This window comes from Westerdykella ornata, assembly GCF_010094085.1.
Source record: "Westerdykella ornata strain CBS 379.55 unplaced genomic scaffold EI97scaffold_8, whole genome shotgun sequence".
Taxonomy (NCBI): Eukaryota; Fungi; Ascomycota; class Dothideomycetes; order Pleosporales; family Sporormiaceae; genus Westerdykella; species Westerdykella ornata.
The window spans coordinates 390,299-408,762 of record NW_022986858.1 but is presented as its reverse complement, the minus strand read 5'-3'; the positions used below and the strand labels follow the sequence as shown (position 1 = coordinate 408,762).

Sequence of the window (18,464 nt, the reverse complement as noted above, 5' to 3'; positions counted from 1 at the left end):
AGCCATATCCGTAACCACACCATTCATATATGTGTGGCCGTCTGGGGATGCTTGTGTGATGGTGGCATCTTGGAATATGTGCGTTGGGACACTGGTACCGTGAGTCTGATATAGCTAGGGCTCAATGAACATGTGCGATATTCCAAATCTCTTGACATACAATTGCTGAAGTGGCTATGTTATGATCTCCCTCTAAACTGTTCAGCGACCATCTCTCCTAGAGTCCGCCTCTGGGCAGGTCTAGCCCTAACACCTTGGGCTCCAGTCTCCCCCGCCAGTATACCCGTGGAGAGTCCAGCACCAGCCCCATCTCTCTCCCTCTCCGCATCTAGCCGTGCCCTCAGCCCTTCAAACCCCCTCTTCTTCTCCTCACCGACCATCCAACCTGGTATCCGCCAACTCGATGCATAGGGAAGCATGTCCCTCCGATATGCGGTTCCCACTGCCCATCCTACAGCCGCCGCAAGGAGGGAGCCGGGAAATTGCGAAAGCGCCAATTGTAACGGGACGAGGTACGATGTCGAGTTCGAAGTCAAAGTTACGGACCAGTTCATCAACGAGTTCAAAGGTTGTTGGGTGTCTGCGCTTGGATTCGAGGATGTCGATGACGGAGCATAAGGTGAGAGCTTGTAGCGATACGTGGTCGGTATGGCGGCATAGTAGTTTGCGAGGAGGGCGAAAATGATGGCGGTAGGACCGGCGGGAAGGTAGTTCATCCAGCCAAAGGTAAGCGGGCGGAAGACGAAGGTGAGGAGTAAGGGCGGGAGGAGAGTGGTGTAGGGCAAGGTCGCTAATAGGAAAGACTAAGTTTTCAGTGTTAGCTATGCGGTCTATTATGTCAAGTGTCAATGCCGTGAAGGAGGTAGGACGTACAGCAAACTTCCGACTCCCCCAAAGCCGCTCAATCACCCTCAAGTTGTAGAAGCTGAGAGCTGCAAATAGTACCCCTGTGGAATCGGTATGGCACAACTGAAGCTCATCAGCATACTCACAAATAACTAGACCTCCATATCTGATATCTCACCTGCCATGTTAGGAACCTCCAGAACTGTCCATAATGCCAAATGTGCGGAACGATCTGGATATGGAGGTAATACCGGGTATCCGTTAGGCTTGCGATGAGCGCGAAAATGACAACGGAGAAAACCAGAAACTGCGACACAGGCGCATTCGTGAAGCCTGAGGTTATCATTGTGGGGTTTGTGTTTGTTCCATCAAAGGGGTGACGTGTGAGATATGCGGCGTCTCGGATGTGCCACAGTTGGCGGAGCTCAAAGCCCCGGCCCCGAAGAATAATTGAACCCCGCGAGGCACGTGACATGCCAATATCATACACTGGGTTCCACGTTATTTTCGCGGGATGTTAGATGCGAAGAATATTTAGAAAGGCTTGAGAGTATGTCCCTAGAAAAGTGTAATTCTGATAGACTCTATATTCCGTAATGCTAGTCTGCTTCATAGTGGACCCTATCAGAAGCGACATGTTCTTACGCATAGCTAAGAGTCCATCTCCAAATTGTTGTGAGAAAAGCTTGTGGGATAAAATCTGGTACCTTGGGGGAGCATGTCCGGTATATGATGCGTTCGGAGTGGTGGTATCCATTGCAACTGCTTGAATAAAACGCACTTAAATCTATTCATGGATACCGAGGTACGTACAGATCAGGCTTAGCAGGCGCCAAGCCGGGAGCTAAGCCCGATATATCCACAGCGGAAAGTTCAACAGCAGAAACGGTCCAACATCGCTCCAGACTTCTCCACCCCACCACTTTCTGACTATACGCAGCATTTCAGTGACGGCATCTTGCGCGTCTCAAATGCTTATCCACCCTTTGATGCACTGCGGTGATTACGGTTTGGGAGCCTCTCCTTTAGTCGCCTTGGCACCTCCTCTTCCCCTCCCTGGCAATCCAACCAGTGAGGCGCAAATCCAGATTTCGAAGTTTTCTCTGAGTCTTTTCACATGCACGAGACTGAAACATACGTCAGATTCCAATCACGAATATGTAATGTGAACAGCGTCAGAGTGGTACACAGTCTATGATAGTCACTGACCCTACCACTACGACTTCACGTTCGATCACTATGAGATGGGAAGGGAAAACATCCCCCGCTCTTCTAGACAATTCGCTGATCCACTCCATTATTCGAGAGACTCTTAGGGGGCGTCCAGTGCTTGCAGTCCCACTGCGGCTACCAGGAACAGCCAATAGTCTCAGTGTCCAAATTGTGGAAGCTCTCACGAGTGCTGACATGTTTTTGCAGCATTTTGTCAACACATACTGACAGAAATAGCTACTTTTAGACGCCATATGCAAACTCTGCTCTCGAAGTCCAATCCAGGTCTGGGCTGATGCTTCTCCAAGCTGTTAATAAGGAGAATCGAAATGGAGACGAGCTTGTTAGTCTGATGTGGGGATTGGATCATTATGAGGATGGTTTGTTATTCACATGTAACTCACTTGTCCTTTCGCCTCGAATAGTCTCCATGACTATGGTTGTTCGATTCCCCGCAATCCGTCATCGAATCCACTCTCTCCTTCGAAAGCCGGCTTGAGTCTATAAATCCCACGACTGTGTCCCAATATACAATCCCTCTTAATCAGTCCTCACCTTTGCCCCAGACATTTCCGCCCGTTCGAGACTCCACCATGATGTTCACCAGCTACTTCGCTCTGTTCCTCACGTCCATCCTGGCGTCCGCCGCCATTGCACGACCACAGGTTAGAGTTCAAGGTACGCTGGCCCCCTTCTGCTTCCAAGTTCCGACATCCCAGAGTGCCAGTACCATCTGCCCCACGTTGTCCAATCCAAGTATATCCGTTCTAACAATACCCAGGCGAGGGCCACGGAGGCGAGAGCCACCCCATGCCCCTAAAATCCCGCGTTACCGCCTTCATCAACACGGACAACGGCATCCAGGTCGAATGCTGGGAAATCGGCGACATTCTCCCAGACAGCCGTGGTGTCCCCCATGGTCTTCGCATGGCAGCCTCACTGGAGTCATTTGACATCATGATGTGGCCGTCCCACGGCACCATCTATTCACCTGACAGGGGAAGCGAGGCCGGCAGCATTGGGGAGAAGCCGACGTAAGACAATTCACATATCTCCACGGCAGTCGACCGAGTAGACGCTAATAGACGCAACCTAGTCTCAACAAAATCGAGCATGGCATGGTGCGGTCCCGTATCCCCGGCCACCCCAGCACTGTGCACGGGAGCCAGGAATCCGAAGAACACTGGCACTTTGGTCCCAACAATGGCGACGACTGGTTCTACTTCGACGACATGTCCAGCAGCCGTGGCCGTGGCCGTGCCGGTACCCCGGCCGCTTGTACCAATCCCAGAGCTCTTCCTGCTACTACTACTGCCGAGGGACCGCGTTTGGAAGCTATGAGTAACACGATGACGTCGCTGATTTCGCTGGTCTATAGCGATACGCCGCCTCATAGGAAGATGCATGATGGAAGTTGCGCTCTGACTGGGCTCAAGCCGGTCGAGGGCAGGCATGGGAAGGATGAGGATGAGTCGAATTCTGTTCGACAGTACTAGTATCTTGGGAGGTACTGGAGCTGAAATCACGCACGGCTGCGTAGGCGTGTTCTCATGTCAATGCCAATGGCGAGTGGAATCAGAGCTCAGTCCTTTAGAGTGGGGTTTCAACACCCCAAAGTAAAAACAAATCATTAACAGAAGTCGACGAATAAAACAGTTAGAACGCCAGCTTAGGGAAGAGAAATCATATGATAACTTATCGAGATTATTCAATATCAGCGGATATCGAGGGGGATTGGCTCTGAGGGAAATATTGAAAAGTTTGATAATAGATACTTTCCATAAATGCCACCCATCCAATGCCTACATCTCGCCCCTCTCATCCCATGTCTTGCCCTCCAACCCGTATATTCTCATACCAAACCATATGCGAAATCAGGGATACTCAAATAGTCTGCCATCCCAAGGCCCTCCGCGAGAAGCGTTTCCGTCCAATTTCGTCGTCACTTTCCACCCACATCATTCTACACGGTAACACTAAACCCAGAACAACAACCGCCACATAGAAGACCTACCTTTCACCGCTGGGAATGTTGAATCATCCGGGCTCGATTACAGGCTGTCGAGAGATTGCAGGATGCGGCACAGCAACTACCCCTTTGCCATGGTACCGGTATTCTCTCTGCCGTCCCCATCATCGCTTCTAGAACTAAACCCGGCGTTAACGTTCATGCATATGATGATAACTCTGCGGGCGGCACAGCATGACGTATGGAGCCGGGGTTGCTTGCTTCTGTAGGGCTGGCTATACATAGCTGCGGGCGGCACAGTACAGGACCAACACCGTCGCGCGCTTCGCTCTAGCGATTCAGATTCCAGCTTCTAGAGGTTCTGGGGGAGAGATGTTGGTGTCGGATTAGTGGATGCGAGCGAGCGAGATGGATTTATTCACAGATGCGGAATGGCTATCTACATGCTTGATATTTATTTTCGCTCATGTTAGACGATTTTTGGGATCGCGGTAGTGTAGCGAGGAATCATAGGGTACGTCTCACACTGTCCGAACCTTCTAATAGAGGTATAGTGGAAAGAGGATGAATGGTTTTCATCTACTGCTGAGAGAAGAGCATCTATCAGCCACCTATCAGAGAAAAGATTTCGCTTCGCCGCAGATGATAATTCCTGCCAGCGCACCATCATCATTCGAATGCAGGAGCGCTAGATACCCCTTGGGGTTAACGAGATGGCAAGTTGTAGTATAGCAGACAACTTTGTACGAAGCCATTCGGGTCCAGCAACGCATAAACACAAACCCTGTACGCGCATGAAACGAAACATCAACGACCAATCGATTATTTCCAGCACTGCTATTCATATGGAGGTCATGGTAATATGCAGGGAAAGGGGTGGGAGCAAACGCAACGTCGAGATGATTGGAGGGAGACTCCGGAGGTCGACAGGGGCTAGGTGGAAGTAGGAGGAGGGAGTGTGTGTACACTACTCCGTATATTCTGGCTTTGGGAGACTCGTCACGTATTACAATTGAGTGTTTGCGAGCTGGTTGGTGACCTTGCGAACAGATTTCTGGATGCAGTCAAAAACTGCGGTGATGTTACGGACTAGTCGGTGCGCTGAAGAAGGATATTGGAAACCGAGTCCTGAGTTGTTGACGCATTGGGAGGAATATCACACTTCCGAACTGAGTACGTCCGTGGACATGCGGTTACGGTAGCGAAATCCTGTACGGCTTGTGCTTTTCGCTGGCAACAAGGAGAAATAATGGTCGTCGTATTCATACAAGGGATCTGAGCTAAGCCGGTACACGGCAGTGAGACGAGCCGAAATATACGTAGGTGGATCAGCACCGTATATACGAGCGAATGTGCGGCGGAGATGGCTGAGAGGTACCTCCCAACGACCACGCAATCAATGATTGGGCACTGTGCATGAAGGAGTACGATATGTCGACCCGTCCCGAGATGCTGCGAATCAAAAGACTGAGTTGTTCACCGCTGTTCTGCTTCATTCAAGGCGGATGTAGCCTCGCAATATAAGGCCGACCATGATGCACTGCCGGTATACGACGGGAGGTTCCTTGTGTTGGCATGTTAGCACAGACTTGGAAGGTCCGGAAACGGAGAGTTCAGGGACTGCATGAAGTATTGGAGTTGAAATCCCATGGCAATCGAAGGGAACTGAAGGGCACATTGTCGGTTTTCTGCGGCCCTCAAATTGGGTACAGCAATTCGATCAGAAGGCACTAGCCATACCACGGTAAATTGCGGTGATGTTTCGATAAGGGAATGTTCTCCACATGTACCTCGAGAGTACAGCCCGTGGCGAGGATGGCTAAGGTTCAACGGATGATGGGGCAACGGACTGGTTTGCAGTATCACCTTCACTGCGCCTCTTTGACACGTACGATACGGATAGCAAGCATGATGCGATGAAGAAAGTTCCGGTGCCGACGACATGCGAAGGAAGCGGCTAGAACGGAGCCGACGGTGTTATGCTTGTGGCCGACATAACAGACAGAGAAGTACCTAGATCAAGAAGCAGTTGCTACTACTGGACTGGTCGAGACGGTGATACAGGCGCGTGGAACGGCGAGTCTCTAAATCGGGCGTCAGATGGTGAAGCTGGGCGAGGCGCCGCGGGAACGCATGTCAGTCATTTTGCGAAGCGCTGGAGTGGAGACGCGGGCGGCTGCTGCTTTGTAACACGGCACCCCACGGTTGACGCCCGTAGAGAGGCCAAGATAACTCAGCAGACGCGATGGCCGCCTTGTGGTCAGTCCGAGACACGACTCAATGGATGTCGATCGGCGGGTGGCCTTGGGACTCGTGATGGAGAAGAGAGTCTGGAGCGCATGAAGCTGGGGGCAGTGCAGCGGCAATCTTGGCGAGCGGTCTCCGTGTGAAGGCAGCAACAATGTGGAAGAGCTGAAGAGGCGGGCCCCGATGCCTGTAGGACCCCCTGCGTACCAGTGCCATAGTGGAGGAGGCCTGCTTCCATCTCTCTCGTTGTTGAAAACGATGGGAGGTTGTTGTGAGGGTTGCAAGTGCCAATGAACGGCCACCGGGGCGTTCCGACGATCTGCCGCTGCCCGGCCACAGCACCGCCACAGAAAGGCGACGGCCAGGGAAACGCAGCCACCTCTGCAAAAAGTCATTGACTGCTTTCGGACCTCCCGGCCTCTCCTCGCTGGCCAGCCCGCAATGCGGCTTGGTGGCGCACGCGTACTCCTCGATAGCGATGAGAATTGTCCGCTGCTCCAGGAGAGGCGCTCCAGAAAGGTATGGGCTGGTGCCCCATGCGAGGAGCCACAGTGTAGGGTAGTCAGCAGCTCCTCAGCAATGCTGTTGCAGTAAATTTAATTAAACACCTATATCTTAACAACAGGTAATGTTATAGATATATAGGCTAATATTATATATTTCTTTACTATATTAAGCTATTAGCTAACGTGTTTCACAAGCGAGCACCCCATCCAAGCGAGCATCCCAGCGGACACCACCAAAGCACGTATACAGTGATGTTGCGCAACACTACAACAATAATTAGTACTATACGCAATAATATAGTATTATTTAGAAGCTTCGCTATCCTCTGCATCCTGTATTTCGACCTTGCAAGTACGGGAGTTGTGCCCAGTCTCACCGCAACAGCTGCAGTGCCTCTCTGCACACACTCTCTTCGCAGGCATCTTGCTTCCCTTATGGCTGCTACTCTCTTTTTCAGCGATCAAGTCAGATATCTCACCAACTGTTAAGGCCTCCTGTGTCTGCACATATCGCCGCTTATAACCCTTGTGCTTTGTAGCTGCTTCTACTACATCTTTTAAGCGACTCAATTCCTCCTGTATCAGCACCATATTATGCGCTATCTGCTGAGCACCTTTTGTAAGCTGCCACACCTGCTCATCTATAGAACTTGCTGAGGATCCTGGGCACCTTTGAATCTTATTTCGAATAAGTGTTGCCTACGCCTCTATCTCATAGGCATTATATGATGTTTTTGCTTCCCAATCGATAGCACCTGGTGCAGGTAGTATTGGCATATGCAGCTGCACATCTAGCTTTGATAGCATAGCCTCTGGGTCATATAGGATTATCCCAGCACCTCGAAACCCTGCACAAACATTCTCCTTTATAAATGCCTTCTCAAAAGCTGCTTTAAAGGCTGGTAGGAAGGTTTCTTTGCTGATATGGTGGACATGGCTGCATGCCAAGGCTGAGATCCTGTCACCATAGAGACATTTTAGCAGCGAGTAGCAGACAATGTCAAGTGGGCTGCAGGAGGTGTGATGAGTATGGAGGTATATAGAGAGCTATGATCTTGTTCTCCTTGCAGTAGTCCTGGAATTCTACAGAGCAGTGGCTCTTGTGCCCATCAATAATAAGCAGTCTATATACCCCTATAGTATGAGTCTTCATATACATATCGAAGTACTTGAGCCATGCCAGTGTGAGGTTGTTATTAATCCAGTTAGTAGCAGAGACCTCAATAATCCAGTCACGAGGAAGATTGTTGAATCAGGAGGAGATAAGAATCTTGCCTACGAAGATGATGAAGGGTGGGATAACATATCCTGTTGCGTCGATACCTTGTACTAGAGTAACCCACTCACGATCACCAGGCTGTAGTTTCTTTTGTTTTCCAGGTTTCTCTGAGCCTATAACAACAAGTTGAGATGATATCTTGCCTATTAAGAAGCCGGATTCATCGAAGTTGTAGATGTCCTCATCTACAATACCATACTTCACCTTCATCGACTGAACAAGTGTGAACCAAGGCCGGATAACCGCTGGATCCTTGTAGGCAGCTCGCTGGCGATTGTACGAACAGCTCCATCGTGTTCGCAGCTCAGATGTACGCTTGATGAAATTATCAACCCAGTTCTTGCCAGTAGGCTTCTCACCATGCTCTCTTAGTAGTCTGTTGGCCATATCTCGTACATCTGCCTTCGATACCGGTACACCATGTAAACTCTCATCAAGTATACATTCCACATTCACCTCCTCTTCTAGTTTTGTTAGGTGCTTTGAGTTTGGCTCACAGTTGTGTCGAGAGTACGTTCCAGTGCATCGCTGTTGGATCGTTCTTCGAGGAACAGTGTAGATTGTTTCAGCACACCGAAGGCTTTTAATTTGATCTCTTTGGATATCGGAGATAGCAAGCTGCACGTCACCTTCAGTATAGGTTCTCTGAGCTCGTTGTTGTTGTGACATTATGTGTTGTCACTGTACACGTGCTTTCGCAGTGTTCAATGGGGCACTCGCTTAGGTAGGGCGCTCGCTTGTGAAACACGTTATGTATATCTTTTTATAATTCTACTGCTCTATTTTTTCTTATGCTTTTAAAAGTGCCTATAGCAGCAACGTCTTGTTTCTAGTATATATAAGCAGGTTGCGCCTAAGGATCGCGTTTCCATCGGATGCAGGAGGGTGCAGTAAAGGGCACACATGCAGGCATCTTGGCTAGGTGCACGGGCCAAGGACCTGTGGGATGGCCCTATCCTGAAAGCTTCCGGAGTGATAACTTGCTCATTTAATCAACATTGAATCCTTTCCGCCCTTCACCAACGATACAATAGGCCGGAAAGAGCCATGGCATTCTGGATATTGAGCAGGTTCCGCGCCGCAGGCGTACGCCTCCACTCTCTTTTGCCAACTCTCTGTTCATTTGCCTCCCATAGGCCAGGCGGCGGGCGCACATATATACGCGACTGGAGAATATGATAACTAAGGGAGTGGAGACTCTGACCACTAAATCATTCCCCTCATAACGTTACAAGTACAATCATGAGGTTTTCGATAGTCTACACTTTGCTCGCAAGCGTCCCTCTTGCCGCCGGTGCCTTTATGGGCATGGGTGGTGCCGACCAGTCTCCCTACTGCGCCCGAGCCTGCCGCAACGTCCTGGGAACCGCAAATCTGACCTGCTCACACATGATGGACATGGGCGATCATGCCATGATGATGGCGACTCCCAACTGCCGTGCAAACGACGATGCCTGGCTGACGTCGCTGGCCTATTGCTTCGACGACAAGTGCGACGGCAAAGTTCCACTCTGGCAGCTCGAGCAGCTGTGGATTGAGACGGCAACAGGGGCACCCGACGTTCCCGCAAAGTGGAGCTATCAAGAAGCCCGCAGCCAAGTTGACGGAAAGCCGCACATGGCTTGGATGAGGGGTCACACTCTGAACATGACCATGACCGTCCCGGAAGTTTTGTGGACGAACTGGAACAACTTCATGCCCGTTATGGATCACAACACCGTGCTACTCTACAAGTACTCGTAAGAAGATAGCGTACCACTCATGGATGGATGCTTTACTAATCGGTCTGTTCATAGCCTTGTATTACTCATTGTCGGTTTTACTACTCCCATCGCCATGACGGTCCTCCCCAAACTGCCTTTTTTCTCTTCCATCTCGGGCAAACTCAGACCTTTCATAGTCTGGCCTTCTATGATCGGCAGGACCCACAGTCAGTCCCTGCCATGGCAGTTGGGCAACCCACCTACCATTGGACAAGGCCTGTACATTGCCGGCTTCGTGATACTCAACGTCATTCTCTCTTGTGTGAACTACTCAACCCAGTGGCCCCTTATTCATCCTTGGGGCTATGATAAGCGGGGCGAGATCCTGGCATATGCTGGTTATCGAACTGGAGAGTTTGCCTTCGCGCTCCTGCCCCTGACTATTCTCTTCGCCGGTCGGAACAACATTCTGTTGTGGCTTACCAATTGGTCTCACTCGACATACCTTTTGTTGCACCGCTGGGTAGCGCGTCTTTTTGCTCTGCATACTATACTGCACTCAGTCTTCCTCCTCGCTGCTCGTATCCAGACCGGCACGTACCAAGCTGATCTTAGGCTACCGTATTGGCAATGGGGAATAGTGGGCACAGTCTTTGTCTGCGCTATGCTCGTGTGGAGTATTCTCTGGATGCGCCGCCTTTCCTATGAAGTCTTTCTCATCGGCCACATCATCATGGCGATTTTCACCGTGGTTGGCTGCTGGTATCATCTCATCTTGCGGTTCGGATACGAGGGCGACCACGAGTACTGGTTATATGCGGCTGTTGCCGTGTGGGCATTCGACCGTATACTTCGCGTCGTCCGTATAGTCACCAATGGGGTACGTCGCGCGACTGTAACAGACATTGGCTCGAATCATGTCCGGGTCGAAATACCTGGCATTCGGTTCAGTGGCAAACCAGGCTACCACGGATACGTTTACTTTCCTACTCTTAGCCCGATGAAACCCTGGGAGAACCATCCATTCTCAGTCAACTCCACGGCGCTCCTCCGTACCTTCAGAAGCCGTCCAGTCAGTCGAGGCAACTCCTCAGCCGAGGACTCCGCCACGGACAAGTCCAAAGCTCAAGTCGAGACTGCGCATGTTTCCACTGACATGGGAACAACCGCTGGTATCACATTGTACATTCGCAAGTCTACTGGGATGACGCGGCTCTTGGGAAAACATACAGGCCTGCTCACTCTCCTTGATGGACCCTACCTAAATAGCCCGCCTGCTGGCGTCCTCAACACCGACCGGCTTCTGCTCATTGGTGGCGGTATCGGCATTACAGGCTTGCTAGCTTTAATCAACGCGCACCTCAATGTCAAGGTGGCGTGGAGCGTGAAGCAAGCGGATCAGGCCTTGGTTAGCGAGTTGAGCGGCGCTGTGCGGAGCGTTGTAGACCACGAGGTTCGAATTGGTGAACGTCTCGACATACGAGGTCTGTTGCAACAAGAGGTCGAGGCTGGATATAAAAAGATTGGCGTGGTTGTCTGCGGACCGCCGTCTTTGTGTGATGATGTGCGTGCCCTGGTGTCGAGCTTAGGCCGTCATGAGAAAGTAGAGTTTGAGCTCGAGGTTAATGCTTTTGCGTGGTAAGGAGGAACAAGTTTAATATATATTCTGTCAAGACCCGACTCTATGCCACCGAGCCACGACCCTAAAAAGGTAAGAGTAATCAACAACTGCCCTAGGTACATGTTGTTGTAATAAAATAGTATTCTAAATTTAGAGCTATAATTCTAAGTAGAAAATTTATTCTAATATTAGTGCTTTGTTTTATATATATAGATAGCTACTGCCTATACACTAGTAGCTGCGTTAAGATAAAGGTAGTAGGTTAAAACTATAGGAAAATTTACTTAGAATAACGCTAGATTAAAAAGTATACAAACAATCGCTCTCTAGCAGCTCTCCTCTATAAATTTACTATATAAAATAGCAGCTCTAAGTTGCATAATAAAGTTGTCCTGCCAAGCAGCGCGGGAAGCCCTACAGTGGCTGCAGGGCCCGTGGGCCAACCAGCCCATACCCTTCTAGAGCACCTTCGTAGTGGCCACAGCATTCACGGGCACCTCGGCCGACTGTTGTTGACCGTCACCTTCACTCTTCTGTGTATGGAGGCCGCACGGGGCTGGCCTCTATGGGCATGTGGCCAGCTCATACTCGTCATCACCAAAGCCCCCTTAGGCTAAGTCCGGGCATTCGCAGCAACGTGTACGCCACTGGGTGAGAGGATGCCATCTACGATATATGGCCTGCGTGTCGTGTGCTGCTCTTCGCTGTCGGCCATTCCTCTGCCACGTTGGGAACAGCCTGAGAGCCGGAGCCCAACGACTTGCATACCAGACCGCCTCACAGTTCGCTGCCAGCCACCTCGCCGCGTCGAGGCATTTCAAGGAAAGACAACACGAAGTGAATCTACAAAGCGAGACCCCATCCGTGGCTGCGGGTGCAACGACAGCAAACCATCTCCCTTCACCGACCTTGGGCGAGTTCCTCCAACAGGCCTGCAAACCCTTTGCAGCGCGCGGCAGCTTCTCAAACAACCAGTCCCCTTCCTATTTTTCGAAACACTGACCCGCTGGTCCCCCGGCCTTCTGAGCATCTCGCGGGATTGGCTGTCGTGCGCGTTTCCTCGAATAGACCACTGCGACGCTGCGAAACAACTGGCAAGCGACGAATCGTCTGCCGCTCTTCTTGAAACACGCCCGCTCTGGGGGTTGCTTTTCTTCCGCTACTCGAGTCTCCCGTGTCGACCACTCGCAGCCGCCGAACTGGTCTGCTCCCGTTTCTCCTGCCGCTCACCGCTGTTGTAGTCAGCAGCACCCTGGCCGGATAGCCCGCTGATTGGCTGCCGCTCCTTCACCCTGCATTCCCCAACACCCACCACCACGAGCGCATCTCTGAGAATAAGTATCTCGCCCTGCGTCGCAGATACAATTCGCTTTCGGTCAGTGCAATCCACTTCACACACACACACACACATTCTTCTCCTCTTCTTTTCCTTTCTTCTTTCCCTTCACATATTTCCCCGGGCTGCGGCGCAGGCTCCATTCCACCTACCTCCCTCCCTCGACCCATTTTTGGCAGTGCCAATCCTGCGTCTCCCTTCCAGACTCCTTGCAGTCTGTCCCCTCGCCCTTCACATTTTTCATTAATTGCCTGCCTACCACCTTCCTTCCGCCGGTCGGAAACTCCAACACATCCTCTTCCTCAATCCTCCATCCTCCTCATCGCCTGCAGCGTTGATTGTTTCAACCTCGCTTTCGTTTCCGCCGGACTAAGCTTACACCCCGCTTAACAGACCGGAACATCGCCTGGCCACCTTGCGCATCCCTTGTTTCCGCCTCGCACGGCTTAATCTATCCCTGCACCTCCATCTTCCGGATCGGGTCGCGGATTGCCCAGCTGAGCATCTATCTATCTATCTTTAAAGATACCCTACCACCCTTCCCTCTCAACACCACGTCGCCCTTCATCATGACTTACTCTCCCAACCTGGCGTCGCAGAACAAGGCTGCACTGGACCACTTCATCCAGCTTCCCGTCTCACAGGATATGATCACCTACCTGGCACAAAAAGCTTCCGAAGTCATCCGCTGCGAACCTTCTCTCAACAAGAACCTTCCCCCTACGCCGCCAGCATCGCCTCCCCAGCATGCTACTCAGTACAGGGAACCGGCCCTTCCTTCGGTTGAGGAGTTCATCACGTCTCTGGTTGAAAGGTCACATGTCCAGGTCCCCACCCTCATGACTTCCCTCATCTACCTCAGCCGATTAAAGGCTCGCCTTCCTCCTGTTGCCAAGGGCATGCGCTGCACCGTCCACCGCATCTTTCTCGCCTCTCTGATTCTCGCGGCTAAGAACCTCAACGACTCGTCTCCCAAGAACAAGCACTGGGCGCGCTACAGTGCCGTCCGTGGCTACGACAACTTCGGCTTCTCCATCACGGAAGTGAACCTCATGGAGAAGCAGCTCCTCTACCTTCTTGATTGGGATCTCCGTATCAACCCCGAGGATCTCTACTACCACCTCGAGCCTTTCCTAGCCCCCATCCGCATCTACCAGGCGCGCCAGGCCGAGAAGGCACGGATCGCCGAGCGCGAGAAGGAGCTCGCTCGCCAGCAGTACCAACTCACGGCCGAGAACCTCCAGCGATCTCACCAGGAAGCCATCGCCTACGGCTCCTCCACCTACGTCTCCTACGCCATGGGTTCGCAGAGGATGCGCCCCGCCTATCAAACGCACTCGCGTATGCCCTCGCGGACTCCCTCTCTGTCCCCTCCCACCCGCAGCTCCTCCGTCTCCACTGCCTCGGAGTCCCCGGCCAGTCTCCACGAAGAGCCCGAGGAGGCCATCATGCAGCGGTACGACGCCGACAGCGGAGCCACCATTGTACATATCCATGCTCTCGGCGCCGCACCCAAGCACAAGCACCAGCACTCCTTCTCCATGGGGTATGACGAGAAGCCGGCAAAGAAGGCGAAGACGAGCACTAGCGGCTTCTTCAACCGGATGTTTGGCGGTGCGAACCCTTATACGCTTAGGCAGAATGCCTATTAATTCCTGCATCAACCGACGTTTTTCTTTGTTGTTGCTGTTCGAGACATGAGAGATGTGTCTATGGGATATGAGCGATGATGGTTCCCTCAACTGGCTTTTTGGGTCATCGACGTTTCTTTCCTCTTTCTTTCCATTTGTTGTGTCAGGAAAAGACTTTGTCGGACCATTTCCAGCATTGCATATATTCAGCATACATAGCATTGCAGCGGCGCTGGGACGGATGGGATTCTTCACTTGTTGCGTTTCAGGAAGTAAGGGATTCGAATATAGCATAAAGGGCGTAGTTAGTCTCTCCTCTGAAGAGGTTGAGTTAATCAATTAAAGCGAATCAATCAATCAATCAATCACTCAATTCCGATCTCACTGAATCTGTGTGCACGTGCTTTGCTTCCTTGTGCAGACCATCTGTTGGAGTGAATTTGAGTTATCTGCTCAGCTAGTCTGCGGAAGAGTGAATAACGCTCTTCGACGCACACTCTTGTGAATCAACGGTTACGGGTCGGGTACGCCTTTCTCAGCCATCAATACTTGCACACCGGTGGGTAGGGTGCACAGCCTCGCCGAATTATCGAGTTACGCGTACTAGTGTGGCTGGTCAAGTAATACGCAGATCGAAAGAAAGTCGAAGCATTCCCCTTAGTTGTAGAGGCTGCGCACGAAGCCGGTGAGCACCTGGCCACTGGCATTCCCTAGGTGTTGTCATGGATATTGGCGGTGAGGACGCGTGATGCGTGGCGGACTTGTGGTCCACCTGCCACCTGCGCTTTCTCTTTCCCTCCCTTTCTTCCGGTTATCGTGTCGACCTCTAAGAAACGGAAATAATCGACTCGACTACAATTTCCATGGGATACACCCTCACCACCCTCACCCGTTGCTGCATCCATAGCGTGTGAACATGTGCAGGAATCACACTCGAGAGAGGGGCAGACGTTTCAGATGTGTTGAGACGAAAACCAGAACCCTCATCGTGCCAAGATGGCGGTGGCAGAATGGATTGCGCTTTTTTGAATAGGTACCAGCGTTTTTGCGATCCCCGGCCCATCTCAGCCCTCCAGCCGGGAGATCCAACCCTCTCCTCTTTCTTCCTCATCTGACAGTAACAAAGATTATTGTCATCCAACCCGCAACGTCAGACGCACTAATTTCGCAAACAATGACACCATCCTTATACGCTTTTTGGCTTGCCAACTTATGACCTGGCATCCTTCTCTTATTATACTCTTTGTGACTGTTGTCAGAGCCTGCCCGGACGCATAACGGTTGCCATTGATCTGAGGCACGCCGGATGTCAGGTGCCAGACCGCGAAGGAAGTGCTCGGTTTCTATCTTGGGTGGCCTCCTCATGCGTTTACTGTGGGAGCTGAGAAGCGGCATATTTCCCATCTTCCCTGGAACGAGCAGAGTAAAGGGATGTGCACCTTTTAGAAGAGAGATGCTCGGTGAGTGCAGTGTAAGGTAGTGAACTTGACCTAGTCCCAGAATATCTATGAACTTCAGATACCGCCTCGTCGAATTGGAGGCCGTCAACACTCTGGACTCACCCAAGGCATTATAGCTTACTTATGAATCGCTATGATAACCCGCTTCTCCCGTCTGTCCCACTTCGAGACGTTCGTTGCGAATCTGGTCAGAGGCTCTGGCCGAGGTACCGCGATCCATCTCTATGCTGACCGTTTTGGAACACTGTGCCTATTTGAGAAGACAACGCTCGGCTCAATGCAAGCATTATGCGGCTCAACAGCCATCCGGTACTTGGCCTTGCGATGTATCACTACCTGGGTACTCCCACAGCAACTGCGTCCGGCGCTCTACCGGTAGGTGTCGTCTGCTTTCGGTTCTTCTCTTCTCATGGACGACCAACTTCGAGATCGTTGATCGAGCTCGTAGCTTTCGTCCTTCGTTGTGCATTTCCCTTTCATTCTCAGACCTTCGATTGAAGTAATATTTTGTTTCCTTTTGTCAAGTCGTTATAATAATAAATGGTCGGTCGACAAATCACTTGGATCTCCAGTTGGAAACCGCAGCGTCGAACAACAACTAGCAATGGACGAACACCACGATACAGCCATTGGGTTCGCTATAATACCTTCTATGGACTGGTCTTCACAACAACGCTCGCAACCCTTCTCCTCATGGCGGATCTCATCGAATGGCGCGCAACGGGTTACCTCTTTGTCCTAGCCAATAGGTTCCCTGGCACAGTCGCCCTTATTGTGCAACTTCTGGCTGCCTTTTTCGGTCTCATCCATGTGGCTGTCGTGTGCAGACTGATCAACTATGCACTGCGGTTGCGACTCAGGAAAGCCAGTGTCACCTTGGATGTCCTCCGTACTTGGGTTGATATGAGCATTCCACGGATTGATTGGGACCTCCCACTACGCTTCTTCTTCCCGGTGTTATTGGTAGTCTTCCTCAGTCTCGTTCCTGCAGCGCTTTGGGCTGGTTCCATAACACCATTCATCGACCGTACAACCACCACAGGCATGCTGCTCCTCCCAAGCTACGAAGATGTATCCCTCATCAGAGAGTATCCCATGGAGATCGGCACCTCTGGTCCATCTTTGCGTACCCAAAAGGGTTTCTTCACTTACTCAGTCGGCGTCCAGCACGTCGGCAACCTTCTATCATCCGCGGCATCCGCGTCCTCCTCAACCACTGGCAAACGCCTCGTCCACCCCAAATTGGACAACACGCAGTTCAGCTACATAGGTCGGAGTTATGGCGTCGGTGCCCCTGCCGGGCTTACAGACATGTCCATCTCGTCCAACTCCCAAGTCGCAGGCTACATCTACCAAGAGGAAGGATACCTCTGCAACGTCACCTGCATCTACAACCGCACCTCCGCATTCCGGTTGCGCGGCCCCGTCGCAGAGTGGATATACGAAGCCTCGGGTAATCTCCCCGACAGCGTGGACTCGGGCGAAATGTCGGCCTACATCGGGCACACGGGCGACGCCATCGTCGCCATAGGCGTCGCGCACAGCGAAAGGAGCCCTCGCCGCTACCTCGCCCTCGCGGCCGGCCCGTCGTACGCCTTCCTGAACTCGACACAATGCGCGCTCGACTTCACGCCGCACCTATTCAACGTCACGGTCGACATTGCGAACCTCAACATCAGCGTCGTCCCTGCCAACCCCATCCCAGACTTCAACCCCCAACGCAACCTCACCAGGACGGTGATGCGGCAATTCGAGCTCCTGTCCAACGACCTGACGAACCTGTACGTCTCGCTCCTCGGCGACGCCCTCAACGCCAGCATCGCGGCGTACAACATGTCGCGGCCGCCCAACGCGGGGCGCGACCCGGTCAGCGTCAGCGAGGAAGCCGCCACGCTCGCCGGCCTGACCAACAGCATCACGGCCATGGCCGACGACATGCTCGCCGCGTACGCGAGCGCGCAGCTCATGGTGGGGAAAACCTTTACGCAGAAGCGAGATGTGCAGGTGTACCTGTATGGTCTGCAGTTTGGGCAGCGCGTGTACATTTACGCCATCTTCGTCTTCAATTTGCTCGTCCTGGGTGCCGTGGCCGGGGAGGCGGTGCGCACGAGGGGTTGGAGGGAGCTGGGGAGGTTCAATTATCTTGATCCGAGGGACTTGGTGATTGCGGCTAGTAGGGGTGGGGAGGGCGTGGCGTGGGCGGCGGATGGGTTGGCGAGGAGACATTGTGGTGGTGGTGATGATGATGACGATGACGATGGTTCAGAGGGAGCAGGTCAGGGAGCGAAGAAGAAGAAGGGTGCGGGCGAGAAGAGGAAGAGCATGAAGCATGTCTGGCTGCTGAGTGATCCCGACGAGGGGAATGGGAGTCTGTCCATCAGGATGAAAGGGGATGGGGAGGGGCATGTTGGGATCGTGGTAAGGAGTCCGCTGTTCCCACCCAGTCCGGATCCCGAGAAGGGAGAGCGGGGTGGTGGTGGTGGTGGTGGTTTTGAAGATGGCGGCGATGCTGTGGATGCGGATAAGAGGGCGGCGCAGAGGGAGTGGGATCGACGGAGGAGGCAGAAGCAGAGGGTGGGCTTGTTCGGGAGTATGTGAATGAACACTTCTCCAGAAAGAAAACTCTTTTCCCTCTGGAGAGGGAGTGGGAACTG

The 18,464-nt window shown here is 52.2% G+C and overlaps 7 protein-coding genes across 7 annotated transcripts; 5 read left to right on the top strand and 2 right to left on the bottom strand.

Moving 5' to 3' along the window:
• Positions 1-132: 132 nt before the first annotated feature.
• EI97DRAFT_432708 (uncharacterized protein) lies at positions 133-1,251 on the bottom strand. Its single transcript, XM_033798223.1, has 3 exons — positions 1,025-1,251; positions 874-969; positions 133-803 (listed from the first exon to the last, which is right to left on the bottom strand). Exons 1-3 carry the CDS (start codon positions 1,190-1,192, stop codon positions 180-182), a joined length of 888 nt encoding a protein of 295 aa, XP_033654631.1. The 5' UTR covers positions 1,193-1,251; the 3' UTR covers positions 133-179.
• A 1,400-nt stretch (positions 1,252-2,651) lies between these two features.
• Positions 2,652-3,554, top strand: EI97DRAFT_457813 (uncharacterized protein; the record flags this gene model as incomplete). The annotated part of the gene is made up of 3 exons (XM_033800851.1): positions 2,652-2,736; positions 2,840-3,092; positions 3,155-3,554. The coding sequence occupies 3 exons, from the start codon at positions 2,652-2,654 to the stop codon at positions 3,552-3,554; spliced, it is 738 nt and encodes a 245-aa protein (XP_033654630.1).
• Positions 3,555-5,914: 2,360 nt separating this feature from the next.
• On the bottom strand, positions 5,915-6,846 carry EI97DRAFT_308910 (uncharacterized protein). Its single transcript, XM_033794593.1, has one exon. The coding sequence runs from the start codon at positions 6,667-6,669 to the stop codon at positions 6,124-6,126; it is 546 nt and encodes a 181-aa protein (XP_033654629.1). The 5' UTR covers positions 6,670-6,846; the 3' UTR covers positions 5,915-6,123.
• Positions 6,847-9,079: 2,233 nt separating this feature from the next.
• EI97DRAFT_396988 (ferric reductase transmembrane component 4) lies at positions 9,080-11,575 on the top strand. Its single transcript, XM_033796350.1, has 2 exons — positions 9,080-9,798; positions 9,856-11,575. Exons 1-2 carry the CDS (start codon positions 9,302-9,304, stop codon positions 11,402-11,404), a joined length of 2,046 nt encoding a protein of 681 aa, XP_033654628.1. The 5' UTR covers positions 9,080-9,301; the 3' UTR covers positions 11,405-11,575.
• Positions 11,576-12,042: 467 nt separating this feature from the next.
• On the top strand, positions 12,043-12,624 carry EI97DRAFT_441844 (uncharacterized protein; the record flags this gene model as incomplete). Its single annotated transcript, XM_033799721.1, has 1 exon — positions 12,043-12,624. One exon carries the CDS (start codon positions 12,043-12,045, stop codon positions 12,622-12,624), a length of 582 nt encoding a protein of 193 aa, XP_033654627.1.
• A 465-nt stretch (positions 12,625-13,089) lies between these two features.
• Positions 13,090-14,721, top strand: EI97DRAFT_308884 (cyclin). The gene has a single exon (XM_033794592.1). The coding sequence runs from the start codon at positions 13,289-13,291 to the stop codon at positions 14,369-14,371; it is 1,083 nt and encodes a 360-aa protein (XP_033654626.1). The 5' UTR covers positions 13,090-13,288; the 3' UTR covers positions 14,372-14,721.
• Positions 14,722-16,350: 1,629 nt separating this feature from the next.
• On the top strand, positions 16,351-18,408 carry EI97DRAFT_375880 (uncharacterized protein; the record flags this gene model as incomplete). Its single annotated transcript, XM_033795532.1, has 2 exons — positions 16,351-18,037; positions 18,095-18,408. 2 exons carry the CDS (start codon positions 16,351-16,353, stop codon positions 18,406-18,408), a joined length of 2,001 nt encoding a protein of 666 aa, XP_033654625.1.
• Between the last annotated feature and the right edge of the window lie 56 nt (positions 18,409-18,464).